The sequence below is a fragment of the Bicyclus anynana genome, chromosome 10, assembly GCF_947172395.1.
Source record: "Bicyclus anynana chromosome 10, ilBicAnyn1.1, whole genome shotgun sequence".
NCBI classification, from domain to species: domain Eukaryota; kingdom Metazoa; phylum Arthropoda; class Insecta; order Lepidoptera; family Nymphalidae; genus Bicyclus; species Bicyclus anynana.
This window is the reverse complement of record NC_069092.1, coordinates 4725993-4753202: the sequence shown is the minus strand read 5'-3', so window position 1 is coordinate 4753202 and position 27210 is coordinate 4725993. Positions and strand designations below refer to the sequence as shown.

General features: G+C 36.4%; 2 protein-coding genes across 2 annotated transcripts; both read left to right on the top strand.

The window, feature by feature from the left end:
* Positions 1 to 152: 152 nt before the first annotated feature.
* On the top strand, positions 153 to 27009 carry LOC112057765 (homeobox protein rough-like). The gene is made up of 4 exons (XM_024098309.2): positions 153 to 740; positions 19964 to 20084; positions 25425 to 25538; positions 26069 to 27009. The coding sequence occupies exons 1-4, from the start codon at positions 437 to 439 to the stop codon at positions 26172 to 26174; spliced, it is 645 nt and encodes a 214-aa protein (XP_023954077.2). The 5' UTR covers positions 153 to 436; the 3' UTR covers positions 26175 to 27009.
* On the top strand, positions 13053 to 16296 carry LOC112049361 (uncharacterized). Its single transcript, XM_052883770.1, has 2 exons — positions 13053 to 13938; positions 14217 to 16296. Exon 2 carries the CDS (start codon positions 14224 to 14226, stop codon positions 16102 to 16104), a length of 1881 nt encoding a protein of 626 aa, XP_052739730.1. The 5' UTR covers positions 13053 to 13938; positions 14217 to 14223; the 3' UTR covers positions 16105 to 16296.
* Positions 27010 to 27210: the final 201 nt, after the last annotated feature.

Here is a 27210-nt window from a genome sequence, read left to right as displayed (position 1 = left end):
GTGGGATGGATTCTATCAAAGAAGCGCTCCCATTGGACGGGATTCACCCTTTCCACCGTTTTCCGGTTTCGCAAGGGATGAGTGACGTAGAGGGCGGTGTATCGCCCCTCAGAATAAACACCTGACATTTCCAATCCACGTGTTCCCCGGGACAGAACCACACGTGTGGTGTATCATCAGATAAAGTTTTGATAATTTATAGCGATCCGAGTAACTAGACCGCGAAGAGATTCTTATCGTATTAGTAGTATAGGATTGTTGTGATTTTTAATTGATTTATCTAAAGTGTGATCTTGTATATTTATCCAAATAGATTTAATTTTAAACTCATTTAATAAAATTTCTCAACCATGATTTTTTAGATTAAACGCTCTTTAATAAATTCTCAACTATTTTTATTAGTTAGCTGTTATACTGATTTTAATAATCATCAGTTATGAGTGAAAGCAATTACGAGGATAAAGCAAAAACAACAACGATTCAAACACCTAGGCCGTCATCGCCGCGGAAGTTCTTCGCACGGCTGTATGGTCACCTCGAACAGCCGAAGTCCAAAGTGAAGGAGAGTCAGGGCTCGGAGAGTGAGTCGTCCTCTGACGTAGAAATCGGAGAGAGCGAGGGTCGGCAGAGTGTGCAAGTCCCACCGCTGTGGCAAGCCCCGCATCCGCTGCCAGTTTGTCCGCGACCAGTTCTCTTACCACACCAGCAGCTGGCCTTTGGTGCTGGTCTAGCAGCTTTTCGTAAGTTTGCCGTTGCCCATTTTGCCTTTTAAATTCTGTTTTTTTGGTTCCGTACCTACCTCAAAAGTAGCCCATAAAGGATGACTTTGTTGTCCGTGTGACTGTGTCTGTACCTACCTATCTACTCGGGAACACTTGGAGGTATCGAGTTGAAATTAAAACCACCATAAAGTCAGCCACTAACAATCCAATAAGATCACATATCTGCAGCGCTGACGGCTTGACAGCCGATAAAAGTGATATTGTGTGGTCGCGATGTACATGACATCATGCCGATCGCGACCAACACACGAACAGTTTTATCGGACGTCAAGCGTAAAGCTGTTAACGCTGTAGCCCTATGGGGGTTATCGGATGGCTAGCATAATATAACTTCAACCGAATAAAAAGAGACGGTCGTATATACCACAAAAACATTATATTGCGACACTCAAAGAAACAAAATTCATAGGTCGGGTAGCTACTTTCCGTAAACATAGTTCGAAAAGTAATATCGTCTTGTGCTACAAGAATAGGGAAAATCTAAAAAGTATGTACATTTGTTAGATATTAGAGGAACGGCGGTCTTAAATTTAAATTGAGTTAACCGTGTCATGAAAAGCTTAAACAGATATTTATATTTTTTCTTTGTTTTTGCTTAATAGTTTTTGAAGAATTTGTACGGAACCCTCTGCGAGTCCGACTTGCACTTGTTCTGTCTTTTTAGGGCTTTTTAGGGCGTAGACTACAAGGTCCGCCTGTCTATCCTGTCCGTCTGTCCGCGGTTTAGCGCACAGACTATTCCTACTAGAAATCTGTAAATTGACATGAGTATGTACATTAAAAATGTAAACATAGTTGTGAAAAAAATCTTGAAAAACATTTTTAGTACCTCCCTACATGTATGCGGGAATGACTTTTTTTACGCGTTTATTTCTTCTAGGATAGGTTTTTAAAATATATAAGGGGTCTTTTACTGATATTTTCCGATTTAGCGATCCGTTTGTAAAATATTATGCTTTTAAGATCTATTTTTTATTACAGTCAAGTGTCCCTACCCTTTATCGGCTAAACGGTAGTTTATGGATACGTGAAAAATATAATGAAATCACACAAATATAATGAAAACTATAACTAGAACAGCCGAATAGCAATTGCTATTTAAAGAGCCCCTTCTATTTACATTTTCGAATTTTTTATATATGAAAAATACAAAATCATAACCCCTATACAATAAAGTGCGCGTTTTTTTTGCTTGGGTAAAATGTCCAGCCATAGCCACGGTCGGTAGTCCCATCATAAACCCCCGGCCGTAGGTCGTTCACAAACTCCCGGCTGAAGGCCGGGCAACAAAACAGTGCGCTGCCGAAGGCCGCACTTTCTGTTTTTTGTGCATCGGTAAAATGCCCAGCCGTAGCCACGATCAGAGGCCATATTACAAAACCTCGGCCGAAGGCCGCGCGTTCCGTTTTTTGTGCTTGGGTAAAATGCCCAACCTTAGCCACGGTCGGAGGCCCTATCACAAAGTCACGGCCGAAGGCCGGGCTACAAAACAGTGCGCGCCCGAAGGCCGCGCTTTCCGTTTTTTGTGCATCGGTAAAATGCCCAGCCGTAGCCACGATCAGAGGCCATATCACAAACCCCCGGCCGAAGGCCGGCGTACAATAAAGTGTGCGGCCGAAGGCCGCGCGTTCCGTTTTTTGTGCTTGGGTAAAATGCCCAACCTTAGCCACGGTCGGAGGCCCTATCACAAAGTCCCGGCCGAAGGCCGGGCTACAAAACAGTGCGCGGGCGAAGGCCGCGCGTTACGTTTTTTGTGCATCGGTAAAATGCCCAGCCGTAGCCACGATCAGAGGCCATATCACAAACAACACAAAAAGAATTATCCAATTAGAACCTAACTTTCAAGTAGTTCCTATGATTAGCTTGGCGCGTTCAACCAAATAAACAAACAAATTGGTCAGTTGAGTATAGAATATGTGCCTCAATATCGATATTACACAGTTTTAGTGGAAAACTCGTTTCTCCAAATAACGCCTGCGAATAATTTTGAGCAATCCGGTTTTTTCAAGATAACTTTTTTTCTATCTGTCCGATCTTATAAAATAAAGCCAAAGCCAAAAGCCAAAAACAAAGCCTATATGATGCCCTGAACTTTGCTTAATCTATTTGTGAAAAATGCATTAAAATCCGTTCAGTAGAACCAGAGAATAGCGCGAACATACAGACAGAAGGACAGACAGACAGACAGACAAGAAAATTAAAAAAAATATTTTTGTATTCTATTGCTCTTTTCTAATCTTCCTAACTTGATTTTAGTTAAATTTGGGCAAAGTACAGACACTCGATTTTTACTTTTTTAGTATAGATAGATAGATAGATATATTAAAAAATGTACATTAAGAAAAGTCTCTATTAGACATAGCTTATACATAGTTATTAACCTATTCCCTTCCAAAAATAGTAAATAACTTAATCAAACCACAGTCACAATCATCAATCCAAAAAAGAAACCTGTCGTTCATTATTTACAAAAATATTTAGTAAAATTTAATTAAAAAAAGTTAAATATGTTTCATGTATAAAGAACAAAGAATTTTATACAAAGTCATTTTTCCTTCCTTTATGTCTAGTTCCTAAAATTATTCTCTCTTGGTGGATGCTTGTTCGATCATAAAATAAACCTATTTACCTATGTATATCAGTTGTTTTGGAAGTTGGTTAAAAAGTACAAATATCATTAATAATACATACAACTTGACCATACACATTACACACGAATTTTGTGTTATTATATAGGATAAGGAGCTACTTATAGCCCAGTCAAATTCACCCGTTAATGATTAACAATTAACAAAAAATAAAACTCGTTAAGTTTTCTAAAAATTTTCAATTTTCATGGTAACAATTTTATTAGATTTTTCTTCTGTAAGAACCTTCTATAAAGTATTAACTATGACTGACAAAAAATAATATGAATCCTATCCTTTAGCCATACATTGTGGCTAAAGTGTAGGATTTGGACAGAACTTAAGTCTAGGATTCACGTAGAACACTATACCGATAGAGTTAAAGCACAGTAAAAATATATGTTAAAGCGTGTGTAAGGGCGTGTATAAAATCGGCTTTCAATGAGATCTGATAACATTTTTTAGTAGCGCAATATGCTTTCGTAAGACTTAGATTTCAAAAACCATTTAAACCGATTCGAATTTTAGGAAAACCCATAAACAATAATTAAAAAAAATGTTTGTAACTTTTAAACGGCTGTACCGATCGATTCATAAACCAATCAGCTCTTTATCTTAGGAAATTTCCAGAATCACCTCAATTTTGTTCCAATTTTGTAGAATTGTTTTTGTTTTCAAAATGAATTGTGCAAAAAGTTTTGAATTATTCAAAAATCTTTCTTCATATCAGTGCGACTCTACTACCAAATGCTAAAAAATCAGTTGATTTGTTCAAAAGATATTAGATTTAAAAACAAAATGTGACTTATATATACAGGTTGTGCCGTAATTAATGCAAACACTAATGGTAGATACACCACCTTTTACTTGAACTTAATTTGAATAGTTTTCCAAAAATCCCTAGGGTGACCAAGTTGTATTTTATTTCGGTTTTTTCAAAATTTTATATCTAGAATTAGTTGTTAGTTATCTGTGGAACACACACATACACGTGCGCAAGCACAAAAGCGTAAATTATGACATTTTCAGAACGAAATTCTTGCTCCTTTAATTTTTTCAAAAATTCGATCAAGTGGGAAAAAAAAACGGTTGGCTGGATTGAATTGAAACTTTGTAGGGTTTTTGTGGGTATATTGAACAGTAAAAGGCACACTTAACGTCAGTGGTTTCCGCAATATTTTTGATTGGGCGCTTGATTTTCCAAAAAACGACAAAAAGCCCTTTTTTGGATGCTTTTTCAAATTCATGTAATGATTGAAAAAAAATTTTTTTTTCAAAATTCAATTGCCAATCCTTGTAGAGAGTTTATTCAAGTTTTTGAAACCAACCTCAAAATTTCTGTGCAATCATTGGTTGCTGAGATATTGGTAATCAAAGACAAAATGATCTTTTTCCATTCAAACATCGATATCTCAGCGAGAAATGCTCGTATCGAGATTTAAAAAAAACGAAATTAAATCTGAATAAACAAGCTATCCGGTCCATATGGAGGTTGAGTCGAAAAAATTTTTTCCACGTCCGTAGATTAAAAAAAAAACCAAAAAAATTTCGAAAATTTTTTTTTCGGTAGTTTTCTTATGATTCAAAAAAACTCGAAAAATATTTTCAAAAAAAAATTTTCAAACTCAGATCCAAAAACTAAACACTTAGAGCTACAATTTGCTTTTTATTTTTTTACTGTACGACCATTTTTGTATAAGTTATAGCCTGTTGAAAATCCCCCAAAAATTTGGATTTTTTTTCTGCTCCCTTAATTTTTGTGCATAGTATACATTACCAATGCATTGTAATACTATTTTTATAAATAATGTTTTATTTGTTTTGTACAAAGCTTAGAAAGCAATAATTATTTTACTTTCATTAAGATGACCCGATTAAAAAAAATTGTCCTGTAGAAAAATGTATGGAGCTGAAGTATACCATAATTTTAAAACTTGTACATTTATAGAGGTTTGTAAATTGGTATACAACTTGTGTCTACTAGTTGTGTCTTAGAAATTAAAAAAAAAGAGAAACAATATAAATAAAATTAAATATTACCTATCATAAAGTGTGATGAGGCGATATCAAATTAGCAATTTTTTGAGCCAACTAAAAACGCGTCTTAGACGGGAAAGCGTATATTAAACGGGATATGGGTGGGGGATAGTGAAAAATATAACGACTAATGTACACATACAAAAAAATTTGTGTATTTGGTGTAAAGACTACCTACTAATTATGCTACTTAAAGTAATCACTTATTCTGGTATGACAAAAAGATTTTGATGCATTAGCAATTTCGAAAATTTCAATTAAATTTTACTTTTGCAGTGCGTCTTCAAAATTTTCAGTTTAGAATCGCATCATGCCAAGGGTCGTTTGCTGTCAGGGTTTTTCAGTTCTCTATGATATCATGTATTAGTCCTGCAACCTTGTTAAAGGACCTTTTTGATGTCCTGATCTATCTGTTGTAATTTATTTGTCGCATTTAGAATTACGCGCGTGTGACATGTAGGCGTAATAAACGGGATGACGAATCGTATTAAGCGTTAGGAAATGTATGAAAACATGTCTCAAGTTGTAGGGACTGACGTAAAATAACGTATTATGCGGGAAATCGTTTTAAGCGTGATCGTCTTAAGCGGGTTCTACTGTCCTTGTACACATGTTTTCTGTGGAACTAATAAATTAAATTTTAAATATGCATGTAGTTTGACATGTTCATAGGTACTACGTAATATTTAGAACTAGGTAGATAGATAGACTGAGATTTAATTATAGTAAAAGATAACCTAACTCTAACAATAACTATTTAAACAAATCTTCTCAATCAAACAGTAGATATAGATCTACTGTTAGAAAACTTGGGTGTTCAGACACTCGATGAAATCCAGCCGAGATGGATTCGATCCATCTCTTTTTAAAAATTGAACCTACGTAACTTGCTCAAGTTTTATATGCAAAATATGTTATAGGTATATCTAGCCATTTACAGTTTCAACTTCTGAGTTCTTAACAATAACTTGTTGTTGGAGCGGTAGGTACATGAGCATTACAAATTAATATTTATTTTTTAACCGACTTCCAAAAAGAAGGAGGTTCTACGTTCGGCTGTATGTATGTTTTTTTTTGTCTTGCTCACGTTCATTTTAAGGCCCATCTGTTGTGCATGGTGATTAGGTCTCCCAGAATCTCAACCATGACTAGTGCATCATTGACTAACCGCAGTTAAGTTATTTTTCTTCTCTTTAGTTCCAACGCAATGAAAGAGTGAGCAATATTTCCGGTTCAGCGCTATTGGTCGATTTGTATTCACGAGATAATGTTGTGAGTCGCACGATAGCCTTACAGTAGCTTTAAGACGTCTTAGGGGATATTACATCTTCCTGCTGCACTTCTCATCGTAATTGGATTAGCCTCCTAGTTCTACGGACTGACATAGTGACGTTTTCGTGCAAACACTTCAACATTTGGAAGTAGATGCCTGAAGGCAATCTCTCTAGTGACCTTCCAGCATCTCTGTAATGACCTTAGCACAGACCGGTGATTCGGTGAAAATCTTCCACCGAATCAACGAGTTAAATTTTGTTAACGTCGTAACGTCTCGTATGAGACGTTTTGTTAACGTCGTAACGTCTCGTATCTCGTGGTTTAACGTCTCGTATGAGTTCGAGCTTGGAATATTTAATTATGATTGCCCAGATTGGCATTTATTGAAAATAATTTAAAGTAATCCAAATAATTTTAATCAGTCTGTCGGTTTGGAGCAAGCTAGATGATGACTTTTGTGTTACAAGTTCCTTCCACCATGATTAAGCAGATATCTTTGAACTTTGAGTTGTCCGAAATTTAATGAAGTTACTTAGTTAAAAAGAGAGCAGGAATATTGACCATGATTAAACAATTTATAGCGAATATTCTTTAAAAAATATAAAAATAAAGTTTGCAATTTATTTCAATAAGTTAAACTTGTACCGGCTCACGCCTGCAGTTTTAACTGTTCAGTCGAATTGTTCAGTTGAATCGTCCTTGTGTAAGCTCAATAGAGAACTGTTATTAGTTTAACAGATTTTCCTAATAGTTTTGATTGAAATTTCGATTAGGGAGATACTATGAAAACTGAGGGTCCTACTGAAAATCCCGAGATTAGAAATATGTGTCAGAAATTTATAGTAAATAGCTCGAATTATATTCACGTGAAGTATACACGTCTTTTGAGAATAAATGTTATATTTTCAAGGAATTTTACAGAAAGAATCTCGGACATCTTCCTCTTCCAAAGAAACTGAGATCAAAAGAATCCCAGTCTCGTGGTCGTGCAAATAAAATATCACTAGAAAAATACTTTGAATAAGCATAATAGCGATGGTTCAGATAAGCTGCGATGGGAGATACTTAATCCGCTCTGAGCCAACTCTTTGCCGGACGTTTCCTTTTACAAATAAAATCAGGGAAAAATGTTATACTCGTACTTGCTTTATAGTTTCATTTTCATATTTTCTTCTAAAGGCTTAAACGTACTTACTTTACTACATGTACTTTTGGTTGTGAAGTTTGATTTCCTTTTTATATAAGGTAGGTAGTTTTCCGTAGAATAGAAAGTAGGTACCTAACGCGTGCATTGCATGTCGTTCATGTGATCAGTTATATGATAAGACACAAATACAAGAAACATTTTGTATCCGATTTTCGAATACCAATTGGAGAGTATTATTTACGAAATCCCTAAAACATATATTTCTTTTCCATAAAATCCTATCTAATATTTTTACCAGCAGAGGATGGTTTGTTTATTTGTATCATAATACCTATTAAGACGAAAATAGACAGTGAGTTATTTAAGAACCTCATTTAAGGTACCGAACCTCAAAACAAAAAGCGGTCTGCGGTGCGCTTATTTATGTAAGTAGATACTTATTCTATATTTACAACGTCCATACAAAAAACAAGAGAGGTGGTAATTTTAACAGGTAATGGGCTTATTATTATTGGAGCGTTTAAAAAACAAAAGATAAGCTTATTAGAATAAGTAGGTATTGTCGTTCTGAAATTGAAATGATAATGGTTTTTCGCGTCGTTTAAAAAACGTCTGCGTTTCCAGTTTGTGGATGCGGAAGGCGAAGCGACAGGCAGCTTCGGCGTAGCCTGATGCGATTACAACACCACGTTTCGATGCTTCGCTATAGAAGCAAGCCGCGTCTCATTCAAGCCCACCCTCGTATGAAAATTGCCGCACTGTGATACTATACAGCTATAAAACTCATTGTTCAACTGTTATAACTATTACGGAACAATAGTCCGTGAAAATGAAACGAAAATTAGAGACTCGACGAGACGAGTAGGTAGGTATTTGTTTGTATTAATTACTAGTTCTACTCCGCGGTTTTGCTCGCGTATCTTGTTCATTTAAGAATATCGGGAAAAATAAAGCCTTTGTGCCATTCCAAACAATAGGTAATAATCTACCTTTTTTATTTTTTTTAATACTTTACAAGTTAGCCCTTGACTACAATCTCACCTAATGGTAAGTGATGATGTAATCTAAGATGGAAGCGGGGTAACTTGTTAGGAGGAGGATGAAAATCCACACCCCTTTCGGTTTCTACATGGCATCGTACCGGAACGCTAAATCGCTTGGTGGTACGTATTTGCCGGTAGGGTGGTAACTAGCCACGGCCGAAGCCGATCTGGGCCAATTAAGAAAATTTCAATCGGCCCAGCCGGGGATCGAATCCAGGACCTCCGTCTTGTAAATCCACTGCGCATACCTCTGCGCCACGGAGGCCGTCAAAAACCTACCTCTGTGCAATTTTAGCCAGGTCCGTTTAGCCGGTTCGGCGTGATTGATTGACAAACATGCACCAACCAAACCTTAACATTTATTTACATAATAACTTACTAGCTGTTCCCTGTGGTTACACTCGCGTCAAATTATCACGTAAATATAGTAAATCTACTATATATATTTATATAGCCTCTTCTCCTCCATCTCTTCTCATCTTATTAGCTTACAATCCGAGGTTATCAAAAGTAAAAATTCATTTATTTTAATTAGGCCTATTACCTACTAACACTTTTGAAACGTTAAGTTAGTTATAAGTGGTGATAATTCTAGTCGAAAACTTAAAATACAAGTTACGAGATTTGACGAGTTAATTCCCTACTATGACTGGACTACTCCAGTTTCGCGACAAAGCGCGACAATGGCTTAGGTAGTTGTAGTGATAACTACAACTACTTATGTCAAGCCGTCTTCCGATAACAGATTATTATCTGTACAATATAAAAAAGCCCAATTGATATCATACTCGTAGATAGGTATTATATCAATTGATACCAATTTAAACGTAGCTCGCTTTAGTGCCGGCTGGATGGGCGCGCCTCTTAAATGCGGATCTGCTCAAATACGTTGTAAAACGAGCACGACTCACTGTACAGATTGCGGCTAATGCAAATCACAATGTTATGTTTCTAGAGGGATGAGCGCACGTGTTGGCTCCCACGTCGACACTGATCGTTCAAACAGTGGACATTTTTTATCCTGCAACTTTTGTTTATTATTGAAATGTAGATATTATTATCCACTAACAGGGAATAAAACAGTGGCGGATTTGATTGCCGCCAGTAGGCTATTGAATTTTTACAGCCCCTACTGAACTCTGAAATTCGATAGGTATCCTAGTTCGCAATGCCTTAAATTGTGTTGATGAAATTGCAACTTTTAATCTTTCAGCATAGGACTGTACAGGAATAAAATTATCGATACATTTTCTTTATTTCTGTAGAAGAAAAAGTTTTTTGGTTAAATTTGCCGCCCCCATAAATTGGCCGCCCTAGGCTCCGGCCTTAGCTTACTGGTAAATCTGCCACTGGAATTTGAACCAATAGAGATAAACTATTAAGACTCCGTCATACCTACGCATAGCTAGACATTGGTCATTTTATAAAAGGTTAGCCGTGATAGCCCAGTGGATATGACCTCTGTCTTCAATTCAAAGGGCGAAGGTTTGAATCCGTTCTGGGGCATGCACCTCCAACTTTTGAGTTACTTATTATGCATTTTAAGAAATTAAATATCACGTGTTTTATCTTTAGGAAACCTGCATTCCTAAAAATTTTCTTAATTATCTACGTGTGTAGTGAAGTCTAACAACCCACATTGGGCCAACGCGGTAGACTATTAGCCTAACTCCTTTCATTCTCAGAGGAGACTCGTGCAGAGGTTTGCTAAGAAGCTAAGCTGGGGACTATTGATTCTTTTTTTTTTAAGTTTGATCAGCTCATCCAGTTATACCTACCTGTATATTAAAGAAAATACAGAGAGAGAGAAGTACCTACCTATTGTTGGAAAATAATTCCTACCTATTGCTGGTATTTCCACCGGACGCTCTGGCGTTCAATTGAAACCCACTCAAGTAAACATTAGCAATATCAATATCTCCGCGGAAAGTATTCAGAACAAAAAACAAACAATACAGGTGTACTCTCATCTCGATGGGAGACGGTCGAACGAATCTCTAATTAGGATTTAGGGGATAGATATAATGAATATTAAGGGAGGCAACCCCAAATGTACACGGTCTATTATCGCTTTGTTAGCGTAGTTGATTAACCACAATCATTTTTTAATCGCAGCTAACAAAAGTGTTTGGGGGAATATAGGATGGACATTTGATGTGTTTTAAGCAATGATACGTCTATCTAATGAAAAGGTGTAGAGGAGTCTTTCTTATGAGAAGTAATAGGTAGATACCATATTTACATTTTGCATTTGCTAGAGAAAAGGAAATTGTAGTTTTTTCTGATTGAGTAAAACTGCCATATGACCAGCGGATATGCCCTCTGCCTTCGATTCGGAGGTCGTATGTTCAATCCGGTCCGGGGCTTGTACCTCCAACTTTTCAGTTATGTAAGAAATTAATAGCACGTGTTTATGAAGGAGAAAAAGAAAACATCGTGAGAAATTCTGCCAATCCGCATTAGGCTAGCGTGGCTGACCAGCCAGTGGATAAGACTCCTGCCTTCGATTCGGAGGGCGTATGTTCAAATCCGGTTCGGGACATGCACCTCCAAATTTTCAGTTAGGTAAGAAATTAAATATCACGTGTTTCAAACGGTGAAGGAAAAACATCGTGATGAAGTCTGCCAATCCGCATTGGGCTAGCGTGACTGACTAATAAACTGCCGTAGCCTCTTTTTTAGGACCTCACGAGCACCGGGTATTTTGGGCGAGCTCAGAAGCTGAAGAAAAGTATTATTCTTACTACTTTCTAGGTAAATTTGTTTTTCTCTCCACCTTTGTAAAGTCTTTGTACTTTAAAAGAAAATATGAAAAAAACTTTCTCGAGTTTTCGCTTAGCATAATATGACGACGTGACCACCTCCACCCTTGACTTTCAGTTTTATTGTGTCACGCCACCGTGTTCTATCTTCGGCCACCCGGAGAGCATTGTAGACCGTGAAATCAAGTGTGGTGTGATTCTGATCAGTCCCACGCATCCGGCTGCAGCTCGGCGGCCACTTTCCTTCCACTTTGCCAGTGACCATCTCGAGATTATCGCCATCTGTCCTGGCAATGTGTCCGAAGTACTCAAAGATGATGAGCTTGAGGCAGACAGTAGAGAGCTTAGTATTGACTCTGAGTTGGGTAGGTGAAGGTATAGATGCGTTGGTCCTAAATGCAGCACATTTCGAATGCGTCAATACGTTTGCGGTCAGCAAAGTCCCAAGTCTTAGCCCCATACAGGAAAATGGAGAAGAGGAGAGTAGGCACGCATAAATTCGATTATGCTTTTTAGCGAAAATTAGCGCTTAGCAACACAGGTGGTGTGCGATTCATTTTTACTACTTGTAGATTTAAGTTAGGTACATATTTAGATAGGTAGGTACTCGTAGTATGTTAGATTGTTGCTACTCGAGATTTTACTGTAACAGAAAAACACGTACCTACATACTAACCTACTGTTGCTTTTAAGTCACTATTAAGTATAACATATCCTGTACTATTGTTGTAATGAATTGTAGCTTATTAATCGATGTCGCTCACTTTAAGCTCGATTGGGTGCGCGGTAATTGTATGTGACAACACTCGGCCAGATTACGCCCTCGTTGTGTTTCTAATTCATATGCTTCGGCCAGCTGACGGCTCCCATCCCAAGCCATCCCTTTTTATTACCCGACTATGGCAAAACCAAAACGAAGGGTTATGATTTTAAGTGTAGTGGTGCCTACTTACCTAATACGCACCCTAAACTCAAATATATTCTAATTTGAAGTTAAGCTTTCTACATCATACCCAAAATTCAGCTTTCTCGGAACATATGCATTTGTAACTTAGACCATTAATAAATGGTCTAAGATTTGTAAGCCATACATACATTCCTGTAGTAATTTTAATGGAAAGATTACATTATTTAATGGACATAAATATTTATTATCTTACCCATAACTTCGTTTGCGTGAAAGTAAAAAAAGTGTTTGTACATTTCGCAGAGTTTAATGGGAGCGTAAGTTAGGGTAAAATGGGGTAATCCCGGTCAAGTGACAATACCAGTCACCAAACTATCAAACAATATATTGCGTTTACACACACTTACACATACGTAAAGGGTGGCGTGATTGCTCCCCGCTCCTACGCACCGACCTCCGTCCAGTTCAGTGTTGCCAGAAGGTTACTTTTGTAACCTTTTAGGTGATTTTTTGACTGCATTGGTTACTTTTAGGTTACATTAATAAAAAGGTTACTTTTACGTGATGTTTAGGAATTTTTAGAAATGACTTACAATTTCGTGTACCTAAAACAAAAAGGTCGTTAAATCAAGAAATGCGGACAAGTGCTCAAGAACTCATTGATGTTACTGTGTCAATTCAACTAACATTCTATTAAATTTTAATACTTTTCCAGTAAAAAATATGAATAGATTGTTAAACAAGGGGCTGAACAGACCCATTGTATAACAGGTGTTTCCTTTTTGTTCAATCTTCAAAATAAGGTCACAATTCTCACTAAAAATGAAGATGTCACAATTGACGTTGTGAAATAAGTAAGTTGCAGTAACATTGAATTTCTTAAAAAAGTATGAATTATTATTCACGTCAATTGTTTTTTAAATTCTTGCTCTTTAATTTTATTTTTCTTATTCCATGAGGAAAATTCAAACAATCAGGGCCTTAAATAAGATGATATTCTGTCTGATGATGATGAGTAGAGTAGTAGAGTAACATCTTCTTCGGTATAAAGTAATTTAGTACTTGTGAAGCGGCAAACTTGGCTAGTATTCGTAACAGACAGATATTAAAAAAAAAATACTTTAGCCCCTAGAGGCTGAAATGGTGGTTTAGCCATGCTGTGGAACGAAAAAAGCAAGAGTAGTTAGTGAAAAGGTTACTTTTTAGACAAAAAGGTTACTTTTTTTAATATTTCGGGTAACTTCTCACAAGACTCATCTGGCAACACTGGTCCAGTTCCGACCGCGCGTCGCCGAGAACAAGACGTCTGTTCGTTTCGCGCCATTTTTTTACAACTTTTTGTTCGCGGAACATAAGAGGTGTGTATCATATTATTTCGTTTTCATGTATTGTCTACAATATTTTTTCTTACTCAGTTATCTGGCTATCTATTTCATAGTACATTTCAAGTAGTTTGTGGCATGTTTTTTCTTAAACTATTATTAACCTTAAAAGTAGTATGGGTGGGTAATGCCGGTCACCTTTGACCGGTATTACCCGCAAGTCACATATACAAGTAGCTGATATTTAGACGTATAAATAATGTCTGTTCGCTACGTTTGTATTTTCTACAGAAATATACATCATGTATTTTTAGTTTCAGGATGCCTCGGAACAGGAACCAAGGATTGAAGGTGAATTGGAGCCAAAATGACATAACCAGAGCATTCAAACTTGTCGAGGAAGGGACTCCAATAAGAGAGGCAGCGCGGTTTACTGGTATCCCATTTTCGACACTCCAAGAACGACTAAAAAAAAAGAACTCTGAATTGCCGTCTCTTGGACGAAATCCTGTGTTCTCTAAAGAACAAGAGGCAGAAATGGCAGAGCAAGTTAAATTTCTAGGCAAGATATTTTATGGGTGTACTTCAATACAAATAAGGAAGATGGCGTACGAGTATGCTGATAAAAATAATTTGATGCATAACTTCAATAAAAATCTTGGCATGGCTGGAAAGGACTGGCTAATGGGTTTTATGAAAAGAAATAATTTATCAAATCGTAAAGCTGAAGGCACCAGCCTAAACCGTGCAACTGCATTCAACAAGGATGAAGTTGGTTTATTTTTTAAATTACTTGGGGAGTTGATGGAAAAATATAAGTTTTTGCCAAGAAATATTTATAATGTGGATGAAACCGGATTCTCTTTCGTTCAAGACCCAGGTAAAATTGTAACTGAGAAAGGTCAAAAACGAGTGGGCTCTATAACTTCGGGTGAAAGAGGGAAAAATGTAACGGCTGTATGTGCAGTAAGTGCTACTGGTGTTTACATTCCACCAATGTTAATATTTCCCCGCCAGAGACATTCCCCAGCACTAGAAAACGATGGTCCACGTGGCGCTATATACAGGTGCTCAAAAAACGGGTGGATAAATGAAGAGTTGTTTGTGGCCTGGTTAAAACATTTCGCTAATTTTACAAAACCGTCAGAAAACGAACCCATACTGCTTATCTTAGACAATCACTCTAGTCATATATCTCTGAGGACGTATGAGTTTTGTAAAACTAACAACATAGTAATGTTGTCATTACCGCCACATGGATCTCATAGAATTCAGCCTTTAGATGTCTCCATTTATGGTCCATTTAAAGCTGCCTATAAACAAGAGTGCAATCTTTTGATGAAAACAGAATTGGGGCGAAAGATCACCCAAAACGATATTGCCTCGCTTTTCAGAAAAGCATTCCAAAAAATTGCAACCATTCCAAAGGCCGAAGCAGGATTCGCTTCTACCGGTATATATCCCCTGAACCCAGACATATTTACAGAAGAAGATTTTTTGGCTGCTGAAGTTTTGAATAGTAGTGAATTGGTAGTATCGATAGAAGAGAGGCGCGAAATGGACAATAAAACTCCGGATCAAATCATTCAACTAACCATAGAGCACAATATATCAGCACCTGGTTCACCATCGCTTCTTAATGATTACAACTCAACAGATATAATTCTTTCCACTCAAGTTTCACAATCAATAGCAATAGATCATTCAGTTCCCACAACTTCAGGAGTAACCGCCAAAGATCTTTTATCAGTTCCGAAAAAACTCGTTAATAGTAAGAATGCTCGAAAACAGCATGCAAAAGTTCTCACTAGCACTCCTTATAAAGAAGCCTTACAAGAAAAAGAAGAGAGACGAGCAACAAGAGAAAAGAAGAAAGAAAATAAAGGAGGTGTTAAAAGAAAGTCAGGAAAAAAGTCGACAATGAAAGTACCAGTTAAAATGTCAATAAAGAAGGTGAAAAAGAAAGTTCTTCAAGAAAGTAATTGTGAAACTTCGTCGGATTCGGAAATTGACATGATAGATGTACGTGATGATGATGATGACACCGATATCGAAGATCTTCAGAATAAGTGTATACTATGCGACGATTATGGCCAGAACAACGAACTTTGGTACAGGTGTGTTCAGTGTGGACTTTGGGCTCACGCTGAATGTTCGGGCTGTGAATCGCCCGAAGGATACGTATGCGATTTGTGTCGCTAAAAGTCTGACCGGTAATGTCGTTCTGCTGACCGGTATTACCATCCATATCGGGCAATGGTGGTCAAACATATTTTTTTTTTAAACGTGTTTTTGTGTTGTAATTTTATTTACTATTGATCTCATTGCTTGTGATTATCCTAAAATATAAGTTAAAGTTACGTTTGCATAAGAGTTTTTGATTAAAAGGTTGATATCCACTTATTCGTGTTTGATTTTGCTTAGGTGACCGGCAATACCCTACTTTACCCTACTCGTTTTGACGTTACCTACCTACCTATATTGCAGCGAAAGTATCGTCAAAATTGAACCGTTTCTGTATGCGAGTAAAGACACTGTTTCGCGCCGATAGCTTTCTTGCGATTGGTTGATGCGTACCTTACTGTCCATTACCCAATGGGGTCAGTCAAAGCGTAGCTTGACCGGGTCCGCTATTAAGTACTTTCAGAACCATTTCATGGAAAGCTGTTAATTAAAAATCTAAACATACACATCAAACTTTATTTGTATAGGTACCTATAGGTAGAAGTAAGTAGATAGGCATAAGTACCTATCATCATCACCATATTATGTATAGCTCGATGTATCTATACCTACCTACTAGTAGGTTATTAATGCCTAGTTCGGACTACTTTAGTATTTTAGTCGAGTACCTACGAAAAATTTTTGGATTTACCGCCCAAAAATCGTTCGTACTAAACTAAAATACTAAAGTAGTCCGAACTAGACCTAAGGGCCTTAGTTAGGCAAGTAGATACCTAGATATTCCTACAAGAAGTACCAACCTTGGTACGAGTAGGTAAATAAGTATTTCCGATGAGAAGAGTTACTAACCAGTCGTAAGACATTAATTTGGCCGATGAAGATGAAATATATTATATTGTGCGTCATTAGGCTGACCATACTCGTACAATAAACACATTTGTTCCTCAAACAATATCTCACGCACCGTATCTGTTAACGACGAGGATCATGCGAACTATTGTCCTTCTTAATACTTGCCTGTTGTCTGCGCTTTCATTTTCAGCACTCAATAAAAAGTTATACTTATATATTTATATGGGTAATTATTGCCTCGTCGGTGTAATGGTTAGTCTATGCGGATCATGTAGTTTCTAATTCGATTTCCTATTGGGTTTTTCTTCCAATATTTACCTATACCGTCGGTTCGTCAGTGCTGGATTTACACATTTGCCGTCCCAAAGCTATAAAATTTTTACTGCCTCTATTGACTAGGCTCTAAAATTACTAGTACCTACTACTACTTGCTTTCATTGCACTACCTACTTATAAGGTGTTGTGGGCTAAGGATTTAAGGAATCTTCCAGACGTAGGTACAGCCCGATACAGCTATCAAAGCAGTTTTGCCGCGCCCCCTTATTTTGCCAAGCATTTACCTGTTTCAGCTTCTATGGTAAATCCCGCACTGGTTCCGTTTACAATTATTTTGTATTTCGGTATTCGCATTAATAAAGAAATAAAATGTAATCCAATAAGGTTGCCTCATTAACTTTAGTTATAATATCTAAATCGTATATCGTAATGTCGATAAGTAACAATATTTTGTCCTTTAGAGCAGTTTCAAATTATCCTGACTTACACTTCGACCCCTTTGTATGAGGTGTAAAATAGCGAAATCCGATCCCTTTTGGCATACTCATATCATAATAATCCCGTAGTGAATATTGTGTTACAAAAAGTTATTAAAATGATCGTGATTCACCGCGGGGTTTCGTCGACGCTTCCGGGAGACAATATGGCGCGGAATCGGAGGACTTACAAGCTCTGTTCTCAGGACAAATCACTTCCCTGTGTTCACAGGAACTGTGAGGAAACCTTAGGATGTTTGTAACCAAATGGGCAAGTTCATAATAGGCCAGATGCAGTATCTAGAACTACAAATTAGTAAGTAGTATACTAATAGTAAATGAGCCGTGATAGCTCAGTGGATATAACCTCTTCCTCCTATTCCAGAAGGCGTTGATTCGAATCCGAACCGGTGCGTGCACCTCCATCTTTTCAGTTAGTGCACTTTAAAAAAATTCTTATCACGTGTCTAAAACTGTGGACGAAAAACATCGTAATGAGACCTGCATACCTAAGAATTTTCTTAACTCTCTACGTGCGTGAAGTCTGTCAATTCGTATTGGGCCAGAGTGGTGGCCTAACCCCTCTCATTCTAAGAGGAGACTCGTGCTCAGCAGTGAGCCGAATATAGGTTTATAGTGATGATGATGATGATGAAGCAGGTTGGGTGCATTGGGTGAGAGAAAAGGCAAATATGTTTTAATCTCGTTATATTATGTCGCCAAACAACCAGCGAATGCCTGCGATTTCATCCGCGAGAAATTCAGCGTAAGTTTTCACCCCCTTTTAGCCCCGATATTATTAAATAGGTAGGTTCATTCCACACTTCAACTTCGTTGTTTTAAAAAAACTAAGTTAGTCAGTTCATGCTCCTATCATAAGTAAATACGTGCTAGTCTAAGAGTATTTTTTTATAATCAGAAGAGTACTACAAATCATTTACTGCGTGGAAACCAATCCCTAAACTAAAGGCTTAATATACTATGCACAAAAATTAAGGGAGCAGAAAAAAAATCCAAATTTTTGGGGGATTTTCAACAGGCTGTAACTTATACAAAAATGGTCGTACAGCAAAAAAAAAAAAGCAAATTGTAGCTCTAAGTGTTTAGTTTTTGGATCTGAGTTTGAAATTTTTTTTTTGAAAATATTTTTCGAGTAATCATAAGAAAACTACCGAAAAAAAAATTTTTGAAATTTTTTTGGTTTTTTTTTTAATCTACGGACGTGGAAAAAATTTTTTCGACTCAACCTTCATATGGACCAGATAGCTAGTTTATTCAGATTTAATTTTGTTTTTTTTAAGTCTCGATACGAGCATTTCTCGCTGAGATATCGATGTTTGAATGGAAAAAGATCATTTTGTCTTTGATTACCAATATCTCAGCAACCAATGATCGCACAGAAATTTTGAGGTTAATTTTAAAAACTTGAATAAAATCTCTACAAGGATTGGCAATTGAATTTTGAAAAAAAAATTTTTTTTCAATCATTACATGAATTTGAAAAAGCATCCAAAAAAGGGCTTTTTGTCGTTTTTTGGAAAATCAAGCGCCCAATCAAAAATATTGCGGAAACCACTGACGTTAAGTGTGCCTTTTACTGTTCAATATATCCACAAAAACCCTACAAAGTTTCAATTCAATCCAGCCAACCGTTTTTTTTTCCCACTTGATCGAATTTTTGAATGAAAAAATTAAAGGAGCAAGAATTTCGCTCTGAAAATGTCATAATTTTTATCAAAAATGAAAAAATTTTTTTTTCATTCTTCTCTCAATTCTGTATTAGTGACTTGAAAAATTTAAGAAAAAAAAAATCGAAAATTTTTGAGAAATTACATTTTCAGAGCGAAATTCTTGCTCCTTTAATTTTTTCATAACCAAACCAAACCAAAAAAATTTCAAAAATTTTTTTTTCGGTGGTTTTCTTATGATTACTCGAAAAATATTTTCAAAAAAAAAATTTCAAACTCAGATCCAAAAACTAAACACTTAGAGCTACAATTTGCTTTTTTTTTTTTTGCTGTACGACCATTTTTGTATAAGTTACAGCCTGTTGAAAATCCCCCAAAAATTTGGATTTTTTTTCTGCTTCCTTAATTTTTGTGCATAGTATATTTCTTATTAGCAATAACGTCTAGTTAAGTTAGCTTTGATAACTGACGCCTGCGAATAAATTAGTATAGATTTTTTCAGATATCTTTTTTCTTACTTCCCATCTCAAAGAATTTAAAAAAATTCCGACACATCAATAAAAAAAAATCATATTTTCATTGCAGTAGCCCGCAGGAGACGCAAGGAGAGTCGACCGCGCAGGCAACGGACGACGTTCTCAGCACACCAGACGTTGCGTCTCGAACTGGAATATGCGAGGGGAGAGTACGTTGCTCGAGCTCGAAGGTTAGCTTCGAGGATTACCTACATTAATATCTCTCTCTTTCTACAGTCGTTCCTTCATTACGATCGTGGTCCTGGTAAGATCCCAGCCTCCTGTGGGTCCACGCCTTCCACCGGCTTCTGTTAGTGGCCATCGCTGCTACAGTGTAGAACTTCGTCCCTTTATCCTCCTTCAGCTGGTCAGCTCATCGTGTTGGTGAGCGGGCCCTCGGTCTTTTCCCACATTGATAACGTACCTTGCTTATTCACCTTGAGACGGTGCATCAAAACTTACCATGTCAAAATTAATCAGTCTAAATGACGAGAACTAACAGGGCTTCTAATCGTACCTACTTAATATAGGTATTTCAAATTAAAATTCATTTATTTCAAGTTGGTAGGCTTAGTAACAACTATTATTAACCTCGTTATTTAGAGTTATTTACAGGAGGGGAGGACAGGTGGCGCTGTCTGTATCAACACTAGGCTCCGTATAAAAAAATACTTAAAAATAGAATATCAAGTACTTTTCGCATAAAAATAAGTTTATCGTGTGTAAAAGAGTGACTTACCTATGTGAGAACGTTATCTAAGCTGGATTTGTGTGTTAAGTGAAAAATAAACAATAAAACTTTGTAAACCATACCCGTTTAAATAGTGGATAAACAGTGCAAAAATCAATGAACTTTAAGGACTAAGAGTGGATTAAGTGAGTTTTTCTTGTTATGAACTTAAAAAGGTTGGATAATACATAAAAAGTGTTATTTATAAAAACGTTTTATAAACAAACAAATGAAAAAATCACAGTTTGTAATAACGGTAAAAACGAAAAATTACAAGTTGCGACACCTACTGGAGTTCATTGTAACTACAAAGATAGATCACAAACACTGAGCAAGTAGTACAAGAAATTGTCAACAGATGTCACTCACCTCACCGATAGCTGTCACTTAAAATTTAATTAAATAAACTGCCGATTGCTGATTAGTCGAGAGTGCATACATACTATACATATTCATAAAAATGGAAGAAATGATGAAAGTACTTATGGAAATACGGGAAGATATGCGGTGCCAAAAGCAGGAAATAAATAGAGTTCAAGATAATTTGAAAAAACTAAATGAAAATATATCTCTAAAATTCGAAAGCATGGAATTAAAAACAAAAGAACTGGAAGAAAAAATTGAAGATCAACAGACATGTCTGGACAGAATGGAACAACAGCTTAAAAGAAGAAATATAGTATTTTTCGGACTAGAAGAAAGTGAAAAGTGTTACAGTGACTTAGAAGACATTGTATTAAAGTTATTGAACAACACTATGAAAATAACTTGCGATAAAAGAGACGTTGAATTAGTCAGAAGATTGGGAAAAAGAAATGAAAACACTAGGCCTGTGGTGTTATCGGTTACTACGATGGGCTTAAAAATACAAATTCTAAGAAATAAAAATTTACTAAAGGATTCGTGCATTTACTTAAAAGAAGACTTTACGTCTAAAGTCCTCCAAAAAAGAAAGGAACTGCACGATGAATTTATTTCTAGAAAACAGCAAGGAGAAAATATAATAATGAGATATGATAAAATAATATCACTGGATAATAAGTACTCTACCAAACATAGAGTCAAATCTAATCAAAAGAGTCCAAAAATGCGAAATAATATAAAAAAACTATATTCTTCTCCAGCTAGAATTTCAAAAGTATCGGAAGGTTTTTCATCAAAACCGGCCATGTCGAAGTACCTGATTTATTCAAATAGGAACACAAACAACTCATCAGATCTGCAGCAAAATAAAAATGTTAATATATAGCAACTACCACCCCCCTCTCGTAACGTAAAAATACAACAACCACTATCAGAACACCATACTTATCTTCCAAGCCGGCTGGTCACCGTGGAAGATCATGACCAAAACCCTCCAAAGAACCCTTTAAAAAATGAAATAACCCCAGAAAAATCGCTATACATTTTGACATACAACGCTAAAACACTCTCATCATATGAGCGTTTGATAGAGCTAAATGAAGCTCTCAAAGAAATTAAATGCGACATAATAGGATTGGCTGAAACAAGACGCCTTGGAAATAAAATCGAAGAGTATGAAAACTTCATTTTCTGTTACACTGGTCACACACCTGGAAAATATGGCATAGGTTTTATAGTTAAATACCATCTTAAAAATAATTTAGAAAGTTACCTCGGCCTTTCTGAAAGAGTAGCCATATTGAATCTAAAATTCGAGAGCACCAGCTTATCCATCATCCAAGTCTATGCCCCTACTGCACAAGCCAGCGATGACGAAATTGATAACTTTTATGTGACAGTGAATAGGGCAATAGAACTGGCGCATAAAGACTTCATACTGATGGGCGACCTAAATGCTAAAATTGGGATACCAAAAACTGAAGAACATTTAATAACGAAAGCACACGGATATGGAATCAGAAACGAGAGAGGACAAAGATTAATCGACTTCGCCACTGAAAACAAACTGTCAATTTTGAACACATTCTTCAAAAAAAAACCAAAAAATAAATGGACTTGGCTATCACCGGATGGAGTCACCAAAAATGAAATCGATTTTGTCCTGTCGAATCGACCTCGTCTATTTAAAAACATAGAAGTGCTAAATATTAATTATCCTTCGGATCACAGGCCAGTAAGAGCTACAATATCATATGATACACATTTCAAAATAAGTAGAACAAAGTATACTAACTGCCAACATACCACAATAACAAGCGAAGAGGAAATCACCAATTTCAAAGAATACTTAAACTTCTACATATCGAACGATAAAACATTTACTGAGTCTACTGTCCCAGTCCAGAAACATTACGATAACTTAATCAGAATAATCACCTCAAGCCTGCAAAACTCCCGAGCAACACAAACCCCAAAGAAAGTCCACAAAATATTTTCAGAGCATACGCTAACACTTTTTAAAAGAAGACAGGACCTGCAAAAAAGTTCAAATAAAACTAGAGCAACAAGAAACGAAATTTCGGCGCTCTACAAGCTTGTCAACAGATATATAAAAAAAGATTACGCCAACTACAGATATAAAACTATAGAAAAACATTTACGCCAAACTGGAAGCACAAAAAAGGCATTCAAAGAGCTGAAACCAAATAAAACCTGGATCGAAAAGCTAAAAAAGGGCGAAACCACCAAAAACAACCGCTGCGACATCATTAGCATAGCGACAGAGTTCTATAGGAATCTTTACAGTACAAAAGAGCCAGAATATACTAGCCATGAGAGCTTAAATAATAACAGCGGTGACAACATACTAAAAATACCACAAATTGAAGAAAATGACGTCATTGCGGCACTGAACAAATTGAAGCTAGACAAAAGCCCAGGCTCAGACAACCTAACAAACGAGACTTTAAAGATAGCTGGTCCAATATTAGCTAAACCATTTACTAATTTATTTAACTCTATCTTCAAATCTGGCGAGACACCCACTCAATGGTCTGAATCCAACATAACTCTATTATACAAAAAAGGCGATCCGAAGGATATTGGGAACTATAGACCTATAAGTCTGCTGCCAAGCGTATATAAGCTATTTTCTACAATCCTGACCAAAAAAATTAGCTCTACATTAGAAACAAGACAACCAGTGGAACAAGCAGGATTTAGAAAAGGCTTCTCTACCATCGACCATATCCACACACTCGAACTTCTCATAGAGAAATATCAAGAGAGAAATAGACCACTGTACTTAGCATACATCGATTACAAAAAAGCATTCGACTCCGTGTCACACAGTTATATCTGGGAAACTCTAGCAACACAGAATGTGGAAAACGAATATATAAAAGTAATCAAAAGTATATACAGGAAGAGTAAAAGCAGAGTTAAACTAGAAACGGCAGGTCCTTGGTTCCCTGTAAAGAGAGGCGTAAGACAGGGGGACCCGCTGTCTCCTATACTGTTTATAGCCACATTAGAGTCTATAATAAGCAAGCTTGACTGGAATGATTGCGGTATTAAAGTAAAAACGAATTATCTAAGTCACCTACGTTTCGCCGACGACTTGGTGCTAATATCAGAGAACGGAAATGAACTACAACGCATGGTAGAGTCACTAAATAAAGCTAGCAAGCTCGCCGGGCTAGAAATGAACCTCACTAAAACTATGGTAATGACCAACAGCACCAAGGTACAAATATATGTCGATAACGAGCTTCTCCAGTATACCGAAAAATACATCTACCTAGGCAAGCAAATAAGCTTCGACAAACTAAACAGCTACCAGGAGGTAGAGCGCAGGGCCCAGTTAACATGGAATAAGTACTGGAGCTTTAAAGAAATATTTAAGAGCAACATGCCAACCAAGCTGAAGACTAAGGTCATGAATTCTTGCCTTATACCATGCCTAACCTATGCTTGTCAGACATGGAAGTTTAACAAAAACATCATAAATAAAATTATAACATGCCAACGAGGAATGGAGCGGAGCATGCTAAACATAAAAAGAATAAACAAAATAAGACATACTAAAATACGCAACCTCACAAAAGCAACAGACGGCCTAGCTCAAGCTCTAGCATTAAAATGGAAGTGGGCAGGACACATAGCTCGTCTGCAAGATCAAAGATGGACAAAAAGAGTGACAGAGTGGAGGGGGCCAGTGGGCAAAAGAAAGAAAGGGAGACCTTGCAACAGATGGGAGGATGAAATAAAACGCGCAACGGGTCCAAACTGGATACAAATAGCGCAATCCAGAGAAAACTGGCACAATTTGGAGGAGGCCTTTACCCGCAGAGGGGTTCCTACAGAATAGTTGCAATATAATATTAAAAAAAAAAAAATACTTAAAAGCACTAACTATTAAATAATAATCATCTACTTTTTGATACTAACACAATTAAACTAAACTCAACTTAACCAAACCTTGTAAACTAGTACTTCTGTAGGAAATAAATGGCTTTTTTATTTTTATTTTTTATTTATTTATTTATTTAGAAGTTGGGAGGAGGGGAGTTTACTAAAAGTTGTTATCAAAATTGCAATTTTTTTTCTACTGTTGCTTATAATAGTTATACAACTTAACAGCCACAAATTCCTACAAATTGCGTAGAACATTGTCTCGTTCCGACGCTCAGAAATGCTAATGCTATATCTGGTAACCCAGTTAGGTACCAGAATCAGGGATTTTCGTAAATATAAAGGTTGAGCGTCTTCTCAAGATGAAGCCTACTCACAGAAAATTAACTTGATATAGTAATCAATTATTGTAAAATTACTCCACGGATCCTGGGCTATTAATCTTGAAGCACCAGAAAGGTCGTTATGTTTTTTAGGCGTAGGTACATGCCGCCATGTTAATGAAGAAAAAAATTATTTTCAGATGTGAACTCGCGTCTGCTTTATCGTTAAGTGAAACTCAAGTGAAAATATGGTTCCAGAACAGAAGAGCCAAAGATAAACGCATAGAGAAGGCACACTTGGATCAGCAATACAGGTTAGTTATTACCTATATCTATGTCCTTAAGAACATAATACATTTATCCTACTAACAATAAATGTAATTGTTTGTATGGATGTTTGTTACCTTTTAACGCCGCAACTAGTTAACCGATTTGACTGAAATTTGGAATGGAAATAGATTTTACTCTGGATTAACAAATAGGCTACTTTTCATCCTGGAAAAAACCATGGTGTGTATTATATTCTTCAGTCTTTAACATAAATCGAAACATCATTAATTGATCGTCAATCTTCGTTTGGTCTGGATGTAATAGTGTATCTTAAGTAGGTACATAAACTATGATCGAAACTACATAAGTACCTAATTCTCGGAATATTAAAGTCGGTCACAAGTTCCGGATTCTGCTCTAGGTTTTTTTTTCTGCCACACGATGGACTCGACACTCACACGGTGATACCATGAGATATTAATCTCAGATATGATTATCGTTATAAATGGCAATTGTTAACATCCAAAAAGGAAGAGGTTTTATGTTCGGCTGTATGTTTTTTTTAATATTCCAGACAACTGGCAGCGGCTACAGGCTTCTTCCCGCCGATGTTCCCCGCGCCCTACGGACCTCCGCCGTGCCCCTGTTTACCCGCGCATCCGAGTAATCTAGATAAATAATCTCATAATTTAGCTTCTCTTGTAAATACTCATAAAGTATCTATATCCGCCTAAGTAATTAGAATCAATTTCTTATTTTTTTGAGTTCTTAAATCATCATTGTGATTTTGGTAGGTAAAATTGCAAGAAAATAATACTAAACGTAATAAGTAAATATTAATAATCTGCTAAACGTAAAAAAGGTAGGTATTTAAAATTTTATTAATTAAAATATGTTGAATGTTATTAAAAACCTACTTTTGTTTAGTATCTAATGTCTTGTGTTTGATTTAATGTTTTTTTTTTAATTAATCAACTTTTTAGTTCATAAGATAAAAACGAGCTAGTCAATTATAATTATTATATTACCTACACTTTTACAAAAGAAATATAGTAAAATAACAGCTAAACGTATACGGAGGGAAAACTCGTCAGCTGGCACTGGCACCTTACATCTTTTAACACATTCAACTGGTACAATTAGCTGACGGTTTTAATTATTTACATCAGCCTAAGATATCTACATGTGATGATTTTCCATTAAAACTTAAAGAGAAAATGCTGAATTGTTTTTCATCTCATTGTGATAAAGAAAGAATACCAAAACTTCAAACGCATTACTTTATCAGAAAACAATTCTTTTTTAACCAAGCCAAAAAGTTGATTGTATTGTATGTAATATCACCTATAGGTAATTGCTCTGTCTAGGCTCTCGCCTTGCCTATGTAAATAATAACTATCAAGATTTCTTTCAATTCATGTTCACATAGCTCAGACCAATTACTTTCTATAAGACCTGCCTCTTTAGAGGTTACCCCTCTGTCAAAACTATATGATCATGATCTAACGTGTTCATACAAACTACATCTATATAATCGATGTTTCATTGTTAAAATTACAAGTGTGTGTATAACGATTTAAAATTCATAGTTATGTGTAGTGTAAGGTCACATGATATACAGGATGCTCGGGAGTATGTCCTTGAACTTCATGGTATTAACGAGACCACATATAGGAGCCGAACTGCGTAACTAATTATTTTATGTTATTAACTACA